The sequence below is a fragment of the Catharus ustulatus genome, chromosome 10, assembly GCF_009819885.2.
Source record: "Catharus ustulatus isolate bCatUst1 chromosome 10, bCatUst1.pri.v2, whole genome shotgun sequence".
In the NCBI taxonomy this organism is placed as follows: Eukaryota; Metazoa; Chordata; class Aves; order Passeriformes; family Turdidae; genus Catharus; species Catharus ustulatus.
In genome coordinates, this window is record NC_046230.1 from 11474268 (window position 1) to 11495011 (window position 20744).

Consider the following 20744-nt stretch of genomic DNA (forward strand, 5'->3'; position numbering starts at 1 on the left):
ATAATTCTGTTGCTTGTTTCCACTGTGCTAGGGCTGTGTCGCTTGCATGTAAAACAGCCCACGTGTGTTTCAATTACTTGAACCATTTCAGATGAATGCTTTTGGGAACCTATTGATAATATTGCATTCAGAGATCGTCATTTTTGTCCTGCAAAATACATGCTTGTCACTTCAATAAAATTCTGCTGACCTTTTAAAGGCTGGTAATTTGGCAAGGACTTAAAATACTTCAAGAAACTTTACAAAATATAACTGGTTTTTATCTTTGTTTTTAAGCATATATTGCAATGTTTTCTACTAGCTGACTTTATAAAATGCTAGTCTTTCTAGAGTAATTTCTAGAGAGAAAGCATGAACCATGTATATATGGTTAGGTAAGTAGAACTTTATTGGTTCAGGAAGACCAAATACATCTGGGTTTTGTTTTTAGTGTTATTTCGAACACAAAATTTTTGAGACCATTTCAATTTAAAGTATCTATTATTGTGAAAACAGTATTCTGATTGTAAATTTCCAAGACTGAAATGACAACACTAAGGAAAGTGTAAACCGTACTGCTTGTCAATTTGATGTAGAGTTCAAACTCCCATGTCATCCCTGATGAACATAAGAGAGAGCAGGATACTGTTGGTATATTAGGAAGTTCAAGACTCTATTATCCTAAGAAATAAGCTAAATTTACTGACTCATAGGGTGATTGTTTTTGCTGATAAAGCATAGGTGTGGCACATAAAATGCCTAATTATAAAAAGTGCTTTTGCATGGAAATCGCTGGAGTCAACAGTGAGATCTACAATAGGTGTGGTAGAAATTCTTTCATTTGTCACAGGTAGAATGCTATATAAATTTGTGGTTCAGCTTCTGTGAGGGTTTACTGAGCATTGAATTCAGGCTTTTTTCTTATTTGAAATAAGTATTTCTAACAATTCAGTAGAGCTCTCCTGTTCCCCATTCTTCAAAGGGAGTTTTTTTCCCCAGTTGCAAAGCCCCATCTACTGACTTCTTTACCATACCATCAGATTTCCCCAGCTACCATGGTGTCAGAAGACTCCACATAAGAGTGCCCATAACAACTTCATTGGGTTGTGAGGATGCAAGAAGTCTCACTCACACAACCTAGTGTTTTATAGACCCTGCAGGGAAACAGCACCTGAAACACCTGGTTTCATTTCTTGTTTTTCTAAAGCACAGGATAAGCATCTCCTTGTTTCTTTCTCATCTCATTATGTTGTACTTTCGTGTCTCTTGGCCCCCAGGAGGAGAAGCAGGTGTGTTATCATGCACTTGAAGAGAGTGACTATCTTGCTAACAAAGATAGAAAGGTGTTTGCCAGAAGACCTTTCTCTGTTTTCTCTTCCAATGCAGTTATTTCATATTAGTGAAAGGAATCTTAGATGAGCAGAGCCCAGCTTGCAGAATTTGGGACAGGAAGAAATTCATAGATAGGTACAACTAAGTGTCAGATTCAGTGTATACAGCACTACCAAGATTTCTGCCAAAGCTACTGTTACTTTTTTTAAAATTTATGTTTTTTTCTGCTCTCTTCCCTACTTGAGCATTCCTCTCACTGTATAGTTGCATGATTCTTCCACACCCTCTCTTGGCTTTCATAATTTCTTTACATGCCTCTGTAGGTCGTTGTACTAATTTTAAGACACTGAGGGACTTTGCATTGGACCAGCAGTCTGAAAGCACAACAGCATGTTAATTGTACTTTTATTCCCTCTGTTGCTTAATTCTGAGGCATAATGACTGTTCTTGGGGTTCCTGCTCTGTGGATATCCGTGAGCTGTTCCCCCAGGAGGTTGCCATGACTGCAGTTCAATCTCAGCTGCCCTGCAGGCAGACAAAAGGAGTGCATGGAAGTGCTCGGGTGTGTTCCTTGGTGCCTCCAGGAACTGGGAGCTGTGACCTTACAGGCTGACAGCGGTGGTGAGGGGAAATGCAGCTGGGAGGGTGCACGGGGGTCCTGTGTGCTGGACTGAGTACTTTTACTCAGTATCAGGGTGTACTGCTGGCTCCTCATCCGCAGGGCTGCTGTGGTAACACCAAGAGGCTGTGAGTGCTCCAAGTCACATTTCCCTGTGCAGCCGTGCAAGTGCTTTCACAGCAGGTGCCTGACCTTTGGACACAGGGCACTGCTCCTGTGCCCTGCAAGAACGTGGATTTCAACACTCATAGCTTGTATCTCTGCCTCTGTTGCTTAGTCAACTGGGCTGGAATGAAGTGGCACAGATTAAAGTTATGTGTCACTCTGAGTATTAGTCTGATGATTAAACAAAAAAAGTAAAAAATGGAAACAGTAAATGGTGGTAAGGGCAAAAGGCAAGCCAGAAACCTGAAAGCAGAATATTTTCACATCCCAAATTACAAAATATGAGAGCACATAAATATAGATTTTGTCAATAATTTCTTTTTTATAGAAAGAGAGTTAGTTATCATTTAAATCTTATCAATAAGAGTTAGTTGTCATTTGCTTAGAGTTGCAATGGAGTAACTACTTGTAACTACTTCACTCTTGCAAGGCCAATTGGACTAATTCTTCTAAAAGCTGATATCTTGTTCATCTTAATCATTGACATTTATATATCTTTAATCTCTCAAAAGGGATTGCATTATTCTGCTATTACCAGAGATTAAAAAATAATTAAAATTAATGTGTGCACTCCTTAAAATTTCCAGAATCTTTGACCATTCTGCTCGAAACTCAAACCTCCCAACTGCCTCTTTACCATGGGCAAGGTGGTTTGGTCACCTCCTACCAAAGCTGCTCTCAAGAGAGGCTTGGCAGCAACACGAGACTTGTTTTTTGTCATGCCAGAGCAAATCCCTACTTCTGGCACTCTTGTTGTGTTTGTTTTCATAAGGTAGCTTGCACCCTGGAATGGCAGCCCTTGAGCTGTGTGAAAGACAGCTACTGGGTCAGCCATGCTGGGCTGTTGAGTGAACTTCTGTCTGATAGACTGATTGCCTTGGGGAAAGTAGAAATTATCTATAATAATAGAAGCACGTATTTTGGCTTCATTTCAAAATTTCTTCATGCTTTCCCTCCTGAATTTTTTTTTTGGTGTGGTAAATCTATGAAACAGACTCTTCTTCCATATAGTTTATTCTTTAGGTTGCCATTTTGCTTTTTACTAAGTAAATTAAGATCTAGGCATTTAAACTCAATGGGATTAATCCATATCAGCCCTCCCCAATGAAAGAAGCATATGTTGGATGAGTCTCTGTGCTACCTAAGAAGTGCTTCATAAGATGTCACTTCAGTTGTGCTGCTTCCCACTGGACTCCTCACCCAGCAGGAGACAGACCAGCAATAGTGGGAAAGCTTGGGAAGGTAAGTATAGTACTGACTTGCTGGGTGACACTAACAGCATAATAAATACTTCTGTGTCATGTTTAGAATCTTAAAAACAAGGGTTTAAATATAAGATATTGTTTAATGGTCAAGAGCATTCATTTTGGGGACAGAAATATGAGTTATTTTTCATTAATTGTCACCATGTAAAGTACAGTAAACAGTGTGACAGAGTAACTGAGTTTTTGTGAAGGTCAGTAGGAGTAGGATGATTCCTTTGGTGTAGACTTGTAGCTAACTGAAAATCCAAAACACATCAGTTAAAGTATTATGTGAAATAAAATACTTATTTTATATGATCTCCTCCAAAGATATTTTGTCATTGTGAAAGAGCTGATTCACCAACTAACTAATTTATCTGTTGATCACAGATGATCATCTTATCATCAGAGAGTCATTTTTTGGCTATGTTTTTCATTTGCCAAATATATGAAAATCTGCTCTCAAAGTCTGAACTAGTGTTATGACTTGGGAGTGGTGTAAGAAATAATAGCATTTTCCTTTGGAAGTGTTGCAGTTTGAAAAGGCTTTGCACTGTAATCAGGCAGCTTTGGAATGCTGTAGTATGTGAAACTTTCACGGCAAACAGTGAAAGCAAAAAATTGTCACTTTATCGTGGCACATCTTAAAATAGCTAACACAAACCAAATGTAAATAGATTAAAGAATACTCAGTGTTTGAACAAAGAGGCTCATTACAAAGTGATCCAGCTTACAGTATTTCCTGTGTTGAAAGTATTATTGCTTATAGTTAGTACATGCTAGATAACTGTATACTTCTCACCTTAGGGGACTTTATTAAGTAATTTTAAAGCAACAAATAATTCTTTAAACTAATTTTTTGTTTTGTAAAGGTTTTTATTAACCTAACATTATTTTCTAAAATGATTTTTTCATTATACTTATAAAAAGGAAACAAAAATTCTAATTAACAAAAAACATTTTTATGCATTGTTTCCCAGCAGATGAATAAAATGTTAGATTTTCATTGTCTTAGTAGAAATGCCTGGATATATCTTTTGTTTAGACCTTTTTTTTTTTTTAAACTCATGACTTTGTCGCATAATTGCAATATATGGTTTAAATGCTTAGGGATGTCTGCTCACGTTGAGAGCTCAGACTGTCAAAAAAGATAAATTATTTAAACCCATGGTTTTGATAGGTTTAATTTTTTAAATTTTCATTTCTGATGTTTACAAAAAAGATGGCAATTTTCACTGCATCAGAAATAGTTTTAATTAAAGAATATAAAGTTATCTCCTAATCATAGGAATCCTAAGGCTGAGATTTTGAATAATTTAGTAAGAAAAAAATTTGCTCAAGAATTTTGTTCTTTTTCATCTACAAAATATGATTAAAAATGACAGTTGGCAACAACAACTGTAGATGTTTTATTCTGGCCTAATTATTAAGAACTACAGCACCAGCAAATGAGCTTCCTGTTTGCCCCAGATAGTCTTCTAGTTTAGAAGGTACAAACAATACTCTATTTAGCTTTAGTTACTCAGATTTGCTAATGTGCTCCTTTTATCCTCAGCACTTGGGCAAACATAGCTCCTTAAAGCTATGAGCTGGCAAACAGGTAGCACTTGGGCATCCGTGGGCTCTGCAGAGACTGGCTTTGAAATGCTGCCAGTTGCTTTTGCCATGTATTGTGGTGGACCCTCCTTTTCCCTCTAGCTGGACCAATGAAAAAAAGAAACCCAAAAATAACCTATGAATTTTCCATGACAGAAAATCCTGGCTTGCTTGCAGTATAGTAGCTGATCAGTCTAATCTAATAATCTTTTGAACCATGTGGAGCTGAAGAAGGCATTAGTGGGTGTCAGAAGGCCATACTGCCATCTGATAATCAATGAAAACTGGAAAATATTCTGGCACCATGCATCTATTCAGTACTATTTTATAACTGCAATTAGTCAGAGTGTGAAGAATATGTGGCTGTAGGTTCAACTGCTGAGGGCAGAATGAATGCATTTCCATTGTTACTCTTAATGATATTCACGTGATTAACTTCTGGGGTGACCTTAGAACTAAGTTCATTAGTAAGTGTTAGCCTGTGTCTCTCTGCTGGAGTTCTGCTATTTGTAGTAAGCTGCGGTTTCCTACCTCAGCTACCAAAGAACAGACACAGGGCAGGATAAAGGCAGATTTGTGGAGCGTTGCAGTTGTGCTGTTTTAACAGCTCCCTCCTCCTCCTCTGCCTCTTAAGCTTTTGTTCACCGAGAGCTTTGCTCATAGTTCTGCTCTTTCAGTTACCTGCTAACCAAATGTTATCTTCATGCTCAGAGAAGAGAGAAATGGTTCAGAATGTTCTAGTTGGCTTAAGAAAAAGATCCTTTTCTGAAGTTATGAATGCCATAGACAGCTAAACCCTATTCCTCAACAAAGAATAGGGAGTACAGTATGTCCTGCCCCTCAAGTGGCACCGAACCTGGAAGAAAGAGAGGCTTGGGACAAATACTAACAGCCTTGCAAAAGATCAGTGCCATTTTAACAGATTAAACAGTCGAAGGTGAGTACACTTTGATTGGAGCAGACAGAATGCAAAATCCAGCAAAGTCTCAAAAATTGTGAAGCTCATAACTTGTGAAATTCTAATTTGGCACAGTTTGTGGGGTTGAGAAAATACACAAGAATCTGTCTAATTCTAAAACAAACTTCAAGTCTGTCCAGTTTCTTGAAAGCAGGGCTTAAAAAGTTAATCTGATAATAATGGGAAGTATTTGGAAACAGAAGACAGGTGTTATTCTGTATTTCATGGTTTTTAGTTGCTTAGGGTCTGATTTGTGGTCTGATTTTTTTAAAAGTTAGTTTTGTAATCCAGACTGTTGCTTCTCATTAGCTTTTCTGTTTAGTAATTAACTAGCAGTGCTATAGTTTATTAAGGAAGTAAAAGATGAATTAAAACATAAACTCCGACCTATGAATCGTATTTGCAAGGACTGGGATACCCAAAAAGTCCTACTGTCAAATGAGGGTTCTGTTAACACATCATGAGCTCTGAGTATGGGTTTTTTTATTGATACAGATATTTCAATAAGAATTTCAGGATGTTTTCCAACTGAAATTTCATTTGAAAATAATGCATCTTATATTTGTCATTGTAGTTTTATACTAACAAAAGCTGCATGTTCCTAAACCTAGACAGAGAAAGAAAGAGATTAAGTGTCATTTGCTGGTGTGTCTTTTAACTCTCTCTTTTGCTGTTGTAAACTTGATATGTAATGTCAGCCTAGGCACAAAAGAGTGACTTGAGGATGGAGTTCCTGAATGAACTTGCTTTTAGTAGTGTAATCTTTCCATTTATATTTTAGTGTAGTTTTGTCTAATGAAATGTCACAGAGACACTGTTTCCTAGTTTCTCATCAATTTTCTCTATTATTGGTATTCTTTCCTTCTAACTTGTACTTGCATGCTAAAGCTGCTATGATGTTTTGACCTTCGTAGGAGTTAATTATGCCACAATTCCTGTGTTTGGCTGCTGTAGTTTTGGTTCAGCCTGTATTTTTTCCTTGCTTTTGGTCTCAGTATCTGAGGTAGCAGCTTCCAGTGTTAATTGGAAAGCATGATCCTTGCCAACTGTGGCCTTCCAGAGACAGGACGTTTTCCTGGTTGCTATGTGGACACATTCAGAAGTGATGCACAAGCAAAGATACTCACATGGGGACAAGGTCTGTGAGGCAAGGGAAGCCTTTGGAACTGAAAGAGTAGGAAAGGTGCTTGATGGGAGCTTGAACAAGTTCTTCAGGAAACAGGGTCTAGCATATGTGTGTACAGGAGAGCCAAATGATGAGTCGGCATGGGATATAGGTTTCAGTATAATGAACTGATTTTTAGAGAGTGTCTAAAAATGTCCCATCCAGAAAGCAAATTATATTGATGGTGAGAATAGATAAGAATGTCAGATAAATGAAACTATATATTATATTGATTGAACTTTTTCTGTTCAAGGCTCAGTCATTTTGATGTTTACACATGTAAAGAAGTTTCTTCTACCAATTCACCGTAACTCTAGCTGTTGCTTCCTTGCTAATTAATTTCAATGTAGTTCTGCAATCATGGATTGCTTGAATACATTGCCATGTATGAAATGGAAAGGCAGGTGTTTTGCTTTCAGAACAGTGCCTTAAAATGTTTAATTTATGTTCAAAACTCCAGCTTCAGATTCTTGGATGTAAAGATGAGGTGGTGGGGTTGGTCCACTTCTGTTAACATTATTTTTGTGGGTTACAGTAGGTTGTTTAAGTAGTGTTCTTGAGCTAATAAAATCATATTAATGACTAACAGTAATGAAGTTTTTCATTAGAAATGCACATAACTTTAATAGCAAATAGAAGTGGACACGATAGTGACTATATATAGTAATATATACCTGAAACACAGAGATGAGAATGGATCTCTCAAGTGTAAACCATACAGCAGAAATGGTCACATGTGACCACAAAGGTCACATGTATTACAATCCTAGTGGTTTCTACAAATGTACATTTTTCAATAGGCTTGAAGAGACGCTTGTAACAGAATTTTCTCAACAAGTGGAAAGTCTTCTGTGTGATCTCCTGTCTCCCAAGTGAATTCCCTAGTTCCACTTCTGACACTGCATTTTCCCATTGTCTCCTGTCTTTGTGTTGCAATTGTATGTCATTAACAGCATGTGGATTTTACTGCTGGATGCAATACTTCCTTATTGGAAAATCAAAATGTTAGTATGTCTATGACATTCTGTGTAATGAACTATGGTACTGAGACTTTGAGTGTTTACACTAACACTTCCATTTCTTTTCCCTGGCAGCACCAAACAAGAACTGCTTCAATCTCTCTTAGGAGATTGCAATTGCATTACATGTATTTGTTTGCCAAGGTTTTCATTACTTTATTTATGGCATGATTATTAGAAATTCTGAAAATCAGCAAATCCAGCTGACTCCAGTTGAAGCTGTTGGAATATAACTGAAAAACATTCTTAATAACCATGGTACCTTTGCTGTGGTAATAAGGAAGATGTCCTGTACCTGAATGCCAAGGCAACTTATCTCCCTTAGGCCACTGTAAACTTGATAGGATGTTCCAGAGCTGAACTGCTTTAGGTTGGCAGGACACCTTCCAAGCTTCTGATGTCATCCAGGCGCTTCAATTTGTGTTTCCAAGCTGTTTGCCTACCAAGTCATAGGCTCAAATATCTTTAAAAAAAACCTAACAGGACCATCCTTTTCTGCTGTAGAATGTAGTAACTCTATTCTTATTTATTCTATTTCATAAACTGCTTTTATTCACAATGAATTCTGAAAACACTTTTTAGTGGAAACAGTCTTATTAGTGGATAGTTGGTATGTTTATGTTAAAAATTAAGTCCCTATGCCTTTTGTGTTCTTTTTCTCGATTAAATATTTGTGTTGTTGAGGAATGAAAACCATGGAAGATGTTGAGATAGCATGAAAGGTAATTAAGATTTATGGCTAGAGTGTATTCAGGTTCTTCCTACACTTCCATTTTCCTTATGTCAGTACTTCTTCTGACATAATTTGGATACCATCTACATGCTGTTATTGAACTTTCAGCAAGCTAAAGGCTGTTCATAATAAAAGTGAGAGCAAGTGCCACTTCAGCAGATTCACTGTATCCAACTTTTATTTTGGGTCAGAGTTTTTTGAACCTAGCCATGTTAAAAATTCTGCAGGGAAACTTTTTTTTGTGTCCCTTAATTTGCTGTTGTACTATGGCACACACTTATTGTATTGTATACTTTGATTCTGTACTCCATAATTTATTGGAAAGGTAATATATTTGAATTACATAAAATATGAAGATATACTGAATCTTGACATTTCATAATGGAAAATATAAATCTCAAAAGTAGAATTATTTTGCTTCAGATTAAGGGGTACATTGTTTTTGTAGACATCTTGTGTTCTGAAAAACAGAAGTGTTGTGTTTTATCAAGAGATCTGTAAAAAAATTTTTGTTTCTATTTTTTTAATACTGATTTTCCTTGTGTTTTCAAGTCCTAAAGAAAAACTCCTTGTTGCACGGAAACGTCTTTGTTTATGTATTTGCCTGGAAATGGTTAGCTGTCAGGTAGGGAGCCCTGAACACACTGTATTGCAGAAACAAAAAATGTAACTCCTTTGCTGTTCTTTACTTGCAGAAGGGATCTAACCATAACTGGTATTGAGAATGACAGTATTCATAAACTTCAGAAAATATAATTAGAATGTAGTGACTTGTGTGCACAACTCTGTGGGACTGGTGGTATTGACTTACATCACCTCAATGTCCCAGTTTCACAGAGAATGTTTCAGATTTGCTCTTGATGACAATACTCACAACTCTGTGCTGGAAGTAGGTGAAGCTTGTAGAAATGTTTAAAAAATGACTAATTAACCAAAGCAGGACGGATCACATGTGATCTGAGATAATCCATTTGGGTTAATTCAGCCCAATGTTGGTGTAGCTAGACTAAAAACAGGTTAGGTTTGCAGAACGTTTCATGAAAGCTTCTTCCATGAACTCAGCGTGCAACAGCCCTTTTTCAAAATTACTTGCTTACAAGTGCATAGGTAAGGTTTCTGTCGATATATTTTATTTGGAGTGCTGAATGCAACAACACAAAGCACAGGCAGTTTGAGATCCTCTTGAATGATGCATGCAAAGGAAACTGCGTGAAACTGATACTGTCGATAAATTTGCATGGCTGTTCTGTACACTCAGCAGCCAAATGAAGCTGGAGGCATTTTGTTGGGATGAAAAGGTATCTTTCTGAAGTAAGCTTTTATCTGCCCTATATATATGAGAGTTGCTCTTAATCCTGACCTGAGCCTCATGAAATTGTACTTATACCACAGTAAATGAACTCAGAGCAGGCCCATGACCAGTCTAATAGATAACTTGCTTTATTGCTTATTCATGAGTCATCCAGGTTTATCATAAAAGCATAGAGGAAATGTTGATTCTGTTACTGATCGGAGTTACTGTACTATGTAGAATAGAATCCTATGGAGTAATTAATTTCAGTGCACATCTACTCCTGTTTCATGAGATACATATTTTGTGGATGCAAAATTTATCATTGTGACTGGTTTGATAGGCTTCCTTTATCAAAGGTCAGTGCATACAGTTTTGGGCAAAGTTAAAAATAGTACTATTTTTCCCTCTTAAATTGTACTTTGTTCACTATGCAATGCCATTCATAAAAGACTGAGGAAAATTCCATGGATTATTGGTTTATATGTTAATTTTGGTTTATATATTTCTTCATTGTTATTCTCTAACTTCTAATAATTAAATAGTTTTGATCATCATAAATATATCCAGTCATGTTTATAAACCAGGCTGAGAAAATAATCTGAGTGTTCCAGGTTGTGAAGCTTCAGACTGACTGTATCATATTGGAAGAACCGTGCTCTTCACAATCCTCTGCTAATAACTGTAATTGATACCATAATTATACCCTGTCTCTTCTTTCAAAAATTAGCCATGTGCTTGCAATACCTTTGCAATACCTCTCCTGTTTAAGACAGATTAGCATCCTCTTTGCTGCATTTGGAGTGGATCTATTTTTTTTATCTTTTTTCTTTATAAAGCCCAGTGCTCAGTCTACAGATGTCTTAGATTAGTTGTTTCTGAACTAATTAGAGAGCCACACATGGGATACTATGTCCAGTTTTGATTCCTGCCACAAAGAAACATGCCAACAGGCTGGAGGGGAGTCCAGAGAAGGGTCACAAAGATTATCAAAGGACTGGAAACTGTCATAGGAGGAAAGACTGAGAAAACTGGATTTGTTTGGCCTTGAGAAAAGAAGATTTAGGGAAGATCTTATCACCATATTCCAGTTTTTGAAGTGTGGTTACTCCCTTTTAAAGGAAGTCACATGGAAAAGAGGAGGGGTGATACCTACAGATTGCTCCTGGGGACATTCCAATTGGTCACAAGACAATTTTCCCAAAGAGCAACAGTCAGCCATTGGAATAACCTCCACAGGGTAGTGGTGCATTCCCCAACATTGGACACTTCTAAGATTTGGCTGGGCAGGCTGCTGGCCCATCTTGTCTAGAGAGTGCTTTTGCCAAGAAAGGTTGGACTGGCTGATCTTGTGGTGCCTCCCAACCTGGCATTCTGTAATTCCCTGACTGTGTTCCACAATCAAGGTTTCTTTCACTTTGGATACTATACAGTGCATTTCTTTCCTAATCATGTTTTCTGCAGCCTTACCAGTGATACTGGAAAGATAAGCTATCTTTCTGTATCCTATACCAGGACAAACAGCAATAATAAAATTATAAAGTCACTGAACTCTAATGATTATTCATTTTGTCATAAAGAGTGAGACTTATAATAAGATAAAAACTTAATCTGTATTAAATTGAGAAAAGGTAATCTCCACCAATGTTTTATTACAGACCACTAGTGCAACACCCAAAACAATTTGTCCTTTGACTTATTAAAGGATCAATTCAGTTTTTTTCCCATAAAAATCTATGGCAGATTCAAAACCAAATAAGAGGAGGAGAATTTTCATGTTTTGTAATTATAGATAGTACATGGTAATAACCAGCTGGTTGTTGAAATAAATGCACAACCTGTATATGCAAATGATGCTCACTTGGCTGTAATTAGAGACAAGAGCTTCAAGAATGATGCAGCAATAGGCAGTATTTGCAGCAGGGATGAGGAGGTGTGGCCCTGATGCAGACAAAAAGATCAGCAACAAAAGAAAATAAGCTCTCGAGTCAGCATTCTGAACTCCATTGTCACTGCAGTAGCAGCTGCGTGTGGAAATGAGGCAAATAGAATTTGAAATGAAGAACTGGAAAAGAAATTACCACTTGCCTGCATGGATGGAGACAACTATTGGGCCTGATTGCCAATTAACTGCTCTGTTTTTTCTGACAGCTTTGATAACAGGTCAAAAATGTGGCAGGAACTGCTCTTTGACCTACTCACTTCATCCTTTGCAGTTCTCAGCCACAAAGAAATACCATGATGGTACCAACAGTAGTTTGTAGTAGTAGTAGTAGTAGTATGTTGGATGTGGATGATTTCCAGCAGAGTCCAGTGAATTGTCTTTAGATTGAAAAAGCCTTCCAGGCATAGAAAGCAGGCAAGGACTACACAAATATTGTCAGTTCATAATAAGCATATTTTAAAGGACTAAAAAGAGGATCAAGGGTACTTCATCAGCATAAAAAGAGTGTTTGTACCTACCCTGTCCTTGAGTGGCAGGAAATGGTTTCATGGGGGCAGAGACTACAGAAAATTTAAATGTCATATGAACACCCTCTGAGTACAGAGAAATGTTCTCTGTAAATGAATAGTAGTCATAGTCAATGGTAGTCATAGTCCAAGGCACAGGTACCTCTGGAGGCTAAATCTTGTCAGAGTTACCTGTGCCCTGAGTCATCTTGGGTGGTAATGAGCCTGGGTGTGCAAGGTATTTATTAGCTTAGATAGAAGGTCCTGTTTGTGGACTGGAATGGTCTGAAATGTCTGACTAGTTAAGGTGTTGTCTCTGAATGTTCGATCTGTGTCTCTCCTGAATGCCTGAACCATGACTGAAGCACTTCTGCCATTTAATTGACCAGATAATTTACCCTGTAGGGATATCATAGGCTATTTAGGGCTATCTCTTTAGAGCAGTTATTAGCTTTATTTTTCTGCTTCATTCAAGAACAGATGTTTCTACTGTGTAACTGAAATCATCAACATCTTTGGAAATCAAATATTGCTATTGTATGAAATAGAATATGACAGAAAATCTGAATTATTAATCATAAAAGGGCAGGACTGAAACTAATTGCATGCAACTTTGCAGAAATTTGAGTCATGATAATGGTAAATAGTTAAAAACATTAATGATGCCAGCAAAAATGCTGCTGTCTTTTATACTTGCTTAGCTAAATATTTCACTTATGCTTTGTCATGCCATTTCTGTATTTCAGAGGAGTATAATCTGTTTGCTTTTTGGGGTTTGGGGGTGTTTTTTTTAGATTTTGAGCTCTTTAAATTTCCTTGGTAGTTTGCATTTAAATGAATTTTTATCATCAATTTTTTCCACAGTTCATTGTTTCTTTAATTACCATATCAGGTTCCCAGTGAAGGTACTTGGATTTCCAAAAACACCTGTGTGAAGGGTTATTTTTTTCTGAATATATATTTTAATCTTTTTCTTTTGAGTATGGAGACTGGTACATGCTGTTAGTAAGCTTAACAAAATGGGTAAGAAGGATTTTAGTACTTAAATAAGATCTAGTGACATGAAGGAAAAAGACTTAACTTGCCACCCACACTCAAGGCCATATCCTGTGTGACCCACAGGAGCAGTCCCAGTGAAGACACAGAAAATACTAACCCATGTAAAATAGACAAGATCTATTTAAAACAACCCACTGTTGTTCAAGAACTCTGTTTAAATAGCATTGTGGAAGAAAAATTTTCCACAAAAGCTGGGAAACAAAGGTATAGTGTTTCCTAAGGACATCCAGCATGATTTATGGTAAAACCAATTGTTGAAGTCAGGTTTCCTCTTCTTGAGTCTTGTCCAGTGGATAAAAGTCCTGTTCTGACGGTATGCATGATTTTTGGGGAAGAAGCAGCTGCCTATTGCAGTTCCGAATATATTTATTGTGAGCTTGGTCATTCCCGGAATATATTTTTTCTTGCTCTAAAGCAAAAGCACTAAACCAGAAGGAAAACTTAGGCATATTTAGAACAACTTTGATGAAAATATTTATGTGAGGTGGATTTTTGCCACTTTGGCTTATAAAGTAGAAGCAAAGATGAAACCTGGATGTTTAGGACAGGGACAATCCCACCTGTAGCACCCTTTGCCCTCTTTCTTTCTCCAACCAGGTGCTGCTCAGAGCTTAGTGAAGGCAGGACTGGGCTGCCCTGGGCTTGCCTTGTGTGTGCCAGGGGCGCTGCACAGTGGAAAATGGCAAATACAAATATAAACTTGTGTGTTGAGACAACTGCATGTGACTTCTTTACAAAGCTGCACTTACTACCAATAAATGTGAATCATCCTGTTGTAGTATAGCTCTGATTAGAGGCAAAATCTTTCATGGGAGTTTATCAACTCTTGTGAAGGTGCCTTCAGTTTTGTTCAGCTTTTCTAAGGAGGTCAGTAGAGAAAGATTCACACTGAGACTCCAATCTTTGCTCAGTGAATGCCTTCATTCAGCTCTTTGACAGTGTTAGGAGACAACAGGGTGTCAGAAGAGTGGTAGAGTTCAGGAGGTGGTACCTCCTGGAGAAGTTGTGGAAAGGCTCCCCAGTGTTCACTGGTGGATTATAGGCAGGTACTTGGGAGTGTTCCACTGATACTTACGTTGTATAAATGTTGGAGTGCTCAGTGCTTTGCAGGACTAGATCCCAGCACTAACCACTGCTTGGCAATGACACTGCATCTCACTTAAAAATTAATGTTTACAAAAATTGTTTGTTAAAGTGTGGAGGAGATTTTAATGCTGAAAAACCACTCAAGCAATGGAGGTAGGTTGCTGGGCAGTGCTTATTCTATGCAATTGAAAACATCAAATATGTGTAAACAGGTGCTTCTATTGTGAATTTTCACTCACTATTACAGTGAAAATAATTACTAGGTATTTGATGTACCTTAAAGTGTTGTTTGTTATGTTTTAAGTGTGCCAGACCTGGACATGTCATTCAGTCATATCAGTAACTTATATGTGTCTGGAATTACAGTCTGCCTTATATCTTACCTGTTTATTATTATTAGGTATTAGCAATTGAGGACAACAATTCTGCTGTCTGAAGATGGAGAACAACATAACTACTATATCTCGTGAAGAGCTTGAAGAGCTACGAGAAGCATTTGGCAAAATAGGTATGTTTTAAATAAGGGAATCGTAAGGATGCCATTAACACTGCAAAACTGTTCAGGATTTATGAAAGAAATCTTTATGGATAATTTGATTTTGATAGGGCTGTGCTTTCCCTCTGTATTGCCAGTAATATTAAAAAATGTAAAAAGAAATGTTTACATAGAGCCCCTTAATTTCACTGAAACTATGTGTGTTCATTTCTTTCAAATTCAGCACGGAAAACAGATACATTCTCTTACGGGGGGTAGAACTTTTTGTGTCAATGTATACGCTACATAATGGGTCTCAAAATTCAGGTTTTTGAACTCCTTCATTCTCAAAAACGTTTGATTAAGCTTCAGGTGTTATGTATTTTCATGTTAGATTACTGACACTAAATTTCATTTATTCAATCAGATTTTATGTTTTAAGTAAACGAAACTGGGAGATTTTTTGATCTTTTGTAGCTAACTGGTGTTAATAAATAACTGTATGGTTTTGTATGCTTGACAGGATGTTTACAGATTAATCAGAGCATGCAGAAAGTGTAAGAAATTATATAGCAACTAACCATTTTTTCCATATTGTGCTCCTGTTGTGAATGTTCATATTTGCTTTATTTCTTATTTACTGCAGTTCTGAGGGGTGATGTGTAACTGTGCAGCTCAGGAAATCAAACAGTCATGTTTGTAATCAGTCATGATGGGGGGAACAGGGTCATTTTAGGCAAGAAGTCTTAAATATTAGGAGTCTTTACTTGGTAAAGAAACTATTGGGAAGCTGTACGTTAGAGATTTGGAAGACCGTGAGTAGGATGGAGAAGTGAAGAAGGAATTATTCAGGCTATGCCAATACAGGTATCATGTGAGACCTAGTAGAGAGTCAGGAAGATTAAAATAAAAAGAACTAACATCATGATAAATAATGGAACAATGAACCCATTTACTCAGGATGTTGTTGAGACCAAACAAAAGAGTAGAAATTCTAAAGGGAGTAAGATAGATCCATGGAAGATAATTAATGAATTGCTGTTAAACAATTGCCAGGACATCTACAGCTCAGGTAGTTTACATTCCTGCAGGAATGAGAGACCAAGGAGAAGAGCACTACATACATGTATCCATCTAGTGAGAGATGTTAGCATAGGTAGAGACTCACTGGTGTTGTCTGACACCTTTTCTGTATGTTTGGTTTTCACCATCTGTATTCCTTCTTCCTCTCCGTTCCCTGCCTGCATGTCTTCATATTTCTGCACTGCTCCTACTCACTGAAAAGCACTTTCCCCTTATGCTTTCTGTAAAACATAAAAATTAAGCATCATTAGTTTGTTTGGGTTTTTTTTCACATTTCTAATGTCTTTATGGATAAAGTGCTTGCAGCTACATTGGTAAACTGAGAAAAGGCATTTATTTAACTCTCAGCTTGTCATCATGGAAACTTACCCTCAGTGAAAGATGAACCTAGAGAAATAAAATAGCTGGTAATCTGAGTGAGCTCATGAGCATGTCCTCTGCTGGTTAGACCATCCCTGTTATTATGTATGGTCTTACAAGTCTGCAAGCCAGTGGATGGATTAATGCATATGCAGACATCAAGTTTGTGAATTGATTTGTGAACTTTTGATAGTATCAAAACCACAATTTTTTTTTACCCTGTGTTTTTAGCCTTTTGTCTGCAGTGACATGTGGCTACCTTATGAAACTGTACAGAAGCTACATAGTGTAGTATGGATTACAAAAAATTACTGTATAGCAATTAATTATGGCTGGAGATGAAAGCATATTTCTCTGCCTGCTCTTCTGTAATGAGAGACACTCATGCCCTCTGGTATAATTGGCTGAGTTCTGATACTAGACACAATATGAAGAGATGTTTTTAACTAGTAAATTAGAAAATAAACTCCAAAAGTGGGAGCACCTTGACATGTCAGAAAAGTGGCCACATCATCCACTTCTGTTCATGATTCATTGTGATGTTCTCTTAAATTTCTTACAAATGTATCATTCATAGAGATGGGAAAACACTATTAACTAGCATTTTTCAGGAGCTTTGATATGATCATGAAAGTCACTGAAAATTGTTGTCAACATGGAAAATATTAGCATTAAATATATAAAACTGTGGGCATTTATCCATCCTTGTTTACACAGAATATGATTTCATTTGGACTTGAATTTGATTGAGCTTCATTTATACTGTGTATGAACTACAGATTTTTTGCTTTTAAAAGTACTTCATTGTGTAGCCAAGGCACAGGTAACACTATTTTACTGGACATGCTCAAATTCTGCTTGTATAAATACGTATATGCATTTATATATGGAAATATGCATAGATTTTAAAACATAGGAACAGGTAATGCAGTTGATTTATTTAAGTGTTACTTTGGATAAAAACGTGGGTGTGTAAAATGATTCTTTATTGCACTAGGATGAATTCAAGACACCTTTCTGCAAAGAGATTGGCCAAAGGTGAAAGTACCATGGGTATTTTTTGATTGTTTCTGTGCTACTGTATTATTCATCATGAATAACACAAATGATACTCAGTTTATTTTTATATGATACAACCATTAATTTCTTTCCACAATTTCAAACCTCTTGTTGAAAAAAAAAAAAGCATTCCTGTACTTTGCTGTACATGAACATTTCTGCCATGTGGCCTTGGGAGCCAATTGTAAGTGAAGGTGGCAGCTCAAATTGCTCCCAACAGAACCAGTTAATAGATTAAGGAAGGTCACCTTTAATAAACTGATGCAGATCATCCCAGACTAATTCTTCACAGGTAAGCCAAACCACATCAAAAGTTTTAAAGAACAGAAAATGTTTATCAGATACTAGGATGAGAAATAAAATGCAGTTAGGCAGAGTTCTTGTGGAAGTAGTTTTTCTTGTGGAAGTGTACTCTTCTAATAACAACATGTATCAAATTTGAGCTTACTGATTGCAAATGGCTTAATATTGCAGTAAGCATATATTAATTTATGTTCCTTTGACTTGAAGGTTTATAGATAATTTTGCTGGGAGTCTTAAAAAAAACCAAAATCTTGAACTTCACTATTTGCTGATTTGCTGTCTAGTTATATCTGTGCTCTGGGATCGTAAGATAGTTCCTGAAAAAGCATATAACAAGATGGCACAAGTCCTAGACAGTTGTGCCTCTAATCCACAAGCATTCCTTCATACTTATTTATCTATAGCAGAGAAATAAACACTCGTCTCTTAGAACAGCGTTTATCACACTTCATTGATTCTTAACAGTTACCATACCTCAGTACATGAATAAGTTTACCAAAGTATAACAACTTGTGCTTTCATTCTGCAGATATTGACAACAGTGGCTATGTCAGTGATTACGAGCTTCAAGACCTGTTTAAAGAAGCAAGTCTGCCCTTGCCTGGTTACAAAGTCCGGGAGATTGTAGAAAAAATTATTTTAGTGACAGATAGCAACAAGGATGGGAAAATCAACTTTGAAGAATTTGTCTCTGTAAGACCTTCCCTTTGGATGTTTCTCTACTGTGTGATATCTATTGAGAATTAAGTAGTACAGCTAAGTACTATTTTTATATATAACTATTATTTTGAGCTTTCTGTGACAATCTAGAATATCCTATATACTTATTTTCTAATTTTTATCTTTCACACTCTTGTTTAATTTGATGGTTCTTATTTCAGCAGCATGTGAAAGAACAGTAGTTGCAATCAGGCTTGTTTTCTGTTTCCTCCAAGGCGAGGGGAAGGACTACCTATTGTTGGGTCAGCCCTCGCTCTGACAAAAGAGCAATGAGATACCAGCCTCTGAATACTCTTAGTAGTGCTTCACTGTGCTTAATCTCTATACTAAAGGCTGTTTGTTACTGGGAGTGAGGTACAAGTTTTCCCTTTCACTGAGCAGATTTCGAAGCTTTAGGCTTTTCTAAATGAGAATCACTCACTGGTGCATTTTAAAAGGAACAGGAACTTACTGGGCTGTTGGTTTGTGGGTGTTTGGGGATGATTATGTTTTGCTTTGAAGTTAGAGTACTGCTGCTAATTGCAGAAGGTTGCTTGTTGAATTAGTTTTTCTGAGATTCTGAACATGCAAATATTTGCTTCCAGGTATTAACTGTGTCTTTCACTTACACTTCATTGTCAGTCTGAGACCTCTGCAGTACTTGGACAAACCTAGGACATATCAATATATCCAATGTGGTTTACATTGCAGGCAGGTGGAAAATGGTGTTAGCTTGATAAAGGAAGGGCATGTTTAACTGTCATGTCATAACCCTTTACAGGCAAAGCATATGGAAATAAGTGGGAAAAATATACTATCATAATGAAAAATGTGTGTATCTTTAGTTGTGTTCTTCAGTTTACCAAAATACCTGTAGAAAAATTGTGTAGATATTAGTATGTCTATTTTTTTAGATAGCATGGCTTAATAAAGGTGTTCACTGTGAAATCATGTGTTAGATATCCAGTATAGATATAGATATCCAAACAGGATTTATTTCTTTTTAGAAATAAGTCAATATAAATATCAAAGAGAGTCAGGTTAACTACTGACTCTAGACTCCTTATAAGAATTAACAGTTATTTGAAGGTACAATCAATCACAAAATGCTTTCTATTTTCTAAATTTCAGATAATTCAGGAATTGAAAAGCAAAGATGTTAGCAAATCTTTCCGGAAATCAATAAACAAAAAGCAAGGTATTACAGCAATTGGAGGAACATCAGCAATATCTAGTGAGGGAACACAGCACTCCTATTCAGGTAAGAAGTAATTAAACATGGGCAAATTTTCCATGGAGGAAAGGTCTTTAAATTTGCACTACAGATAAAAAAGAGCCTAACTGGAAACTTGGCTGTGAAAGCAAGTTAACACAGCAAAAGCATGTGGAGATAAGACAAAGTAAGTGTGGTTGCTAGTTTATTAACTCTGTTCAGTTGTTGCTTAGTTTCACTCTTAGTTGCACTTGGAGGCAAATTGGGCATCTGTGTGAGAACAAAAGAGGAAAACAAGCACTGACATCTTGTGGGGGGGAAATGGCCCCTTTGCCATACTTCTAGTAAAGCTAGTCACGCTTTCACCTCAACTATATGCTAATGGACTCTCATATTCAGATAAAAAAACAAATCCTCATTTTAATTTCCACAGTGTTAACTAACAGGAACTAAAACCCCAGTAACAAACAACCACATATCCTTTATGGATGGACTGGCCTACTCAGCTGTCTTCTCCATTACAGAATTGTTCACTCCTACATGGCTTTTGCATAGACTGTCTCACACTGAAGAAGCTGCTTTTAATATTTGATCTGTTTCTTTCTACCTCCTCCTGCTGCATGTAATTTAAGTTGATAATTGTGCCTAATTGCATTGCAGCTCCTGGCCAGAGTGTGAACCACCTTCTAGGATCATATTGCAATCAGCAATATTGCAACTTTTTGATTGACTTAAGTCTGGAATTTGTGTGGTTCCAGATTGTGTTAAGGTTCTATATATGAAGAATATTCACCTTGACTAGCCAAAGGTGGCAATATCCTCTCTTTCAGTAGGATTCCAGCACCAGATATACCT

General features: G+C 36.9%; 2 protein-coding genes across 4 annotated transcripts in view; one reads left to right on the forward strand and one right to left on the reverse strand.

Moving 5' to 3' along the window:
* ATR (ATR serine/threonine kinase) overlaps nucleotides 1-20744 on the reverse strand; it is a 73880-nt gene that overhangs the window by 39799 nt on the left and 13337 nt on the right. Inside the window, exon 2 of one of the 2 annotated variants that reach the window (XM_033068510.1) lies at nucleotides 16341-16476. The exons of the other annotated variant lie outside the window; for it this stretch is intronic. The gene's annotated coding sequence lies outside the window, so the exon portion shown is untranslated. The remainder of the gene's footprint in view (nucleotides 1-16340; nucleotides 16477-20744) is intronic. 2 annotated transcript variants of the gene reach the window in all.
* Nucleotides 1-20744, forward strand: part of PLS1 (plastin 1) — a 38489-nt gene that overhangs the window by 498 nt on the left and 17247 nt on the right. Inside the window, exons 1-4 of one of the 2 annotated variants that reach the window (XM_033068511.1) lie at nucleotides 9229-9435; nucleotides 15098-15205; nucleotides 18507-18670; nucleotides 19808-19937. In XM_033068511.1, coding sequence (XP_032924402.1) covers nucleotides 15136-15205; nucleotides 18507-18670; nucleotides 19808-19937 — 364 coding nt within the window. In that variant the 5' untranslated portion in view covers nucleotides 9229-9435; nucleotides 15098-15135. Of the gene's footprint in view, nucleotides 1-9228; nucleotides 9436-15097; nucleotides 15206-18506; nucleotides 18671-19807; nucleotides 19938-20744 lie in introns of those variants that run through there. The other variant, XM_033068512.1, reaches the window with a different exon arrangement.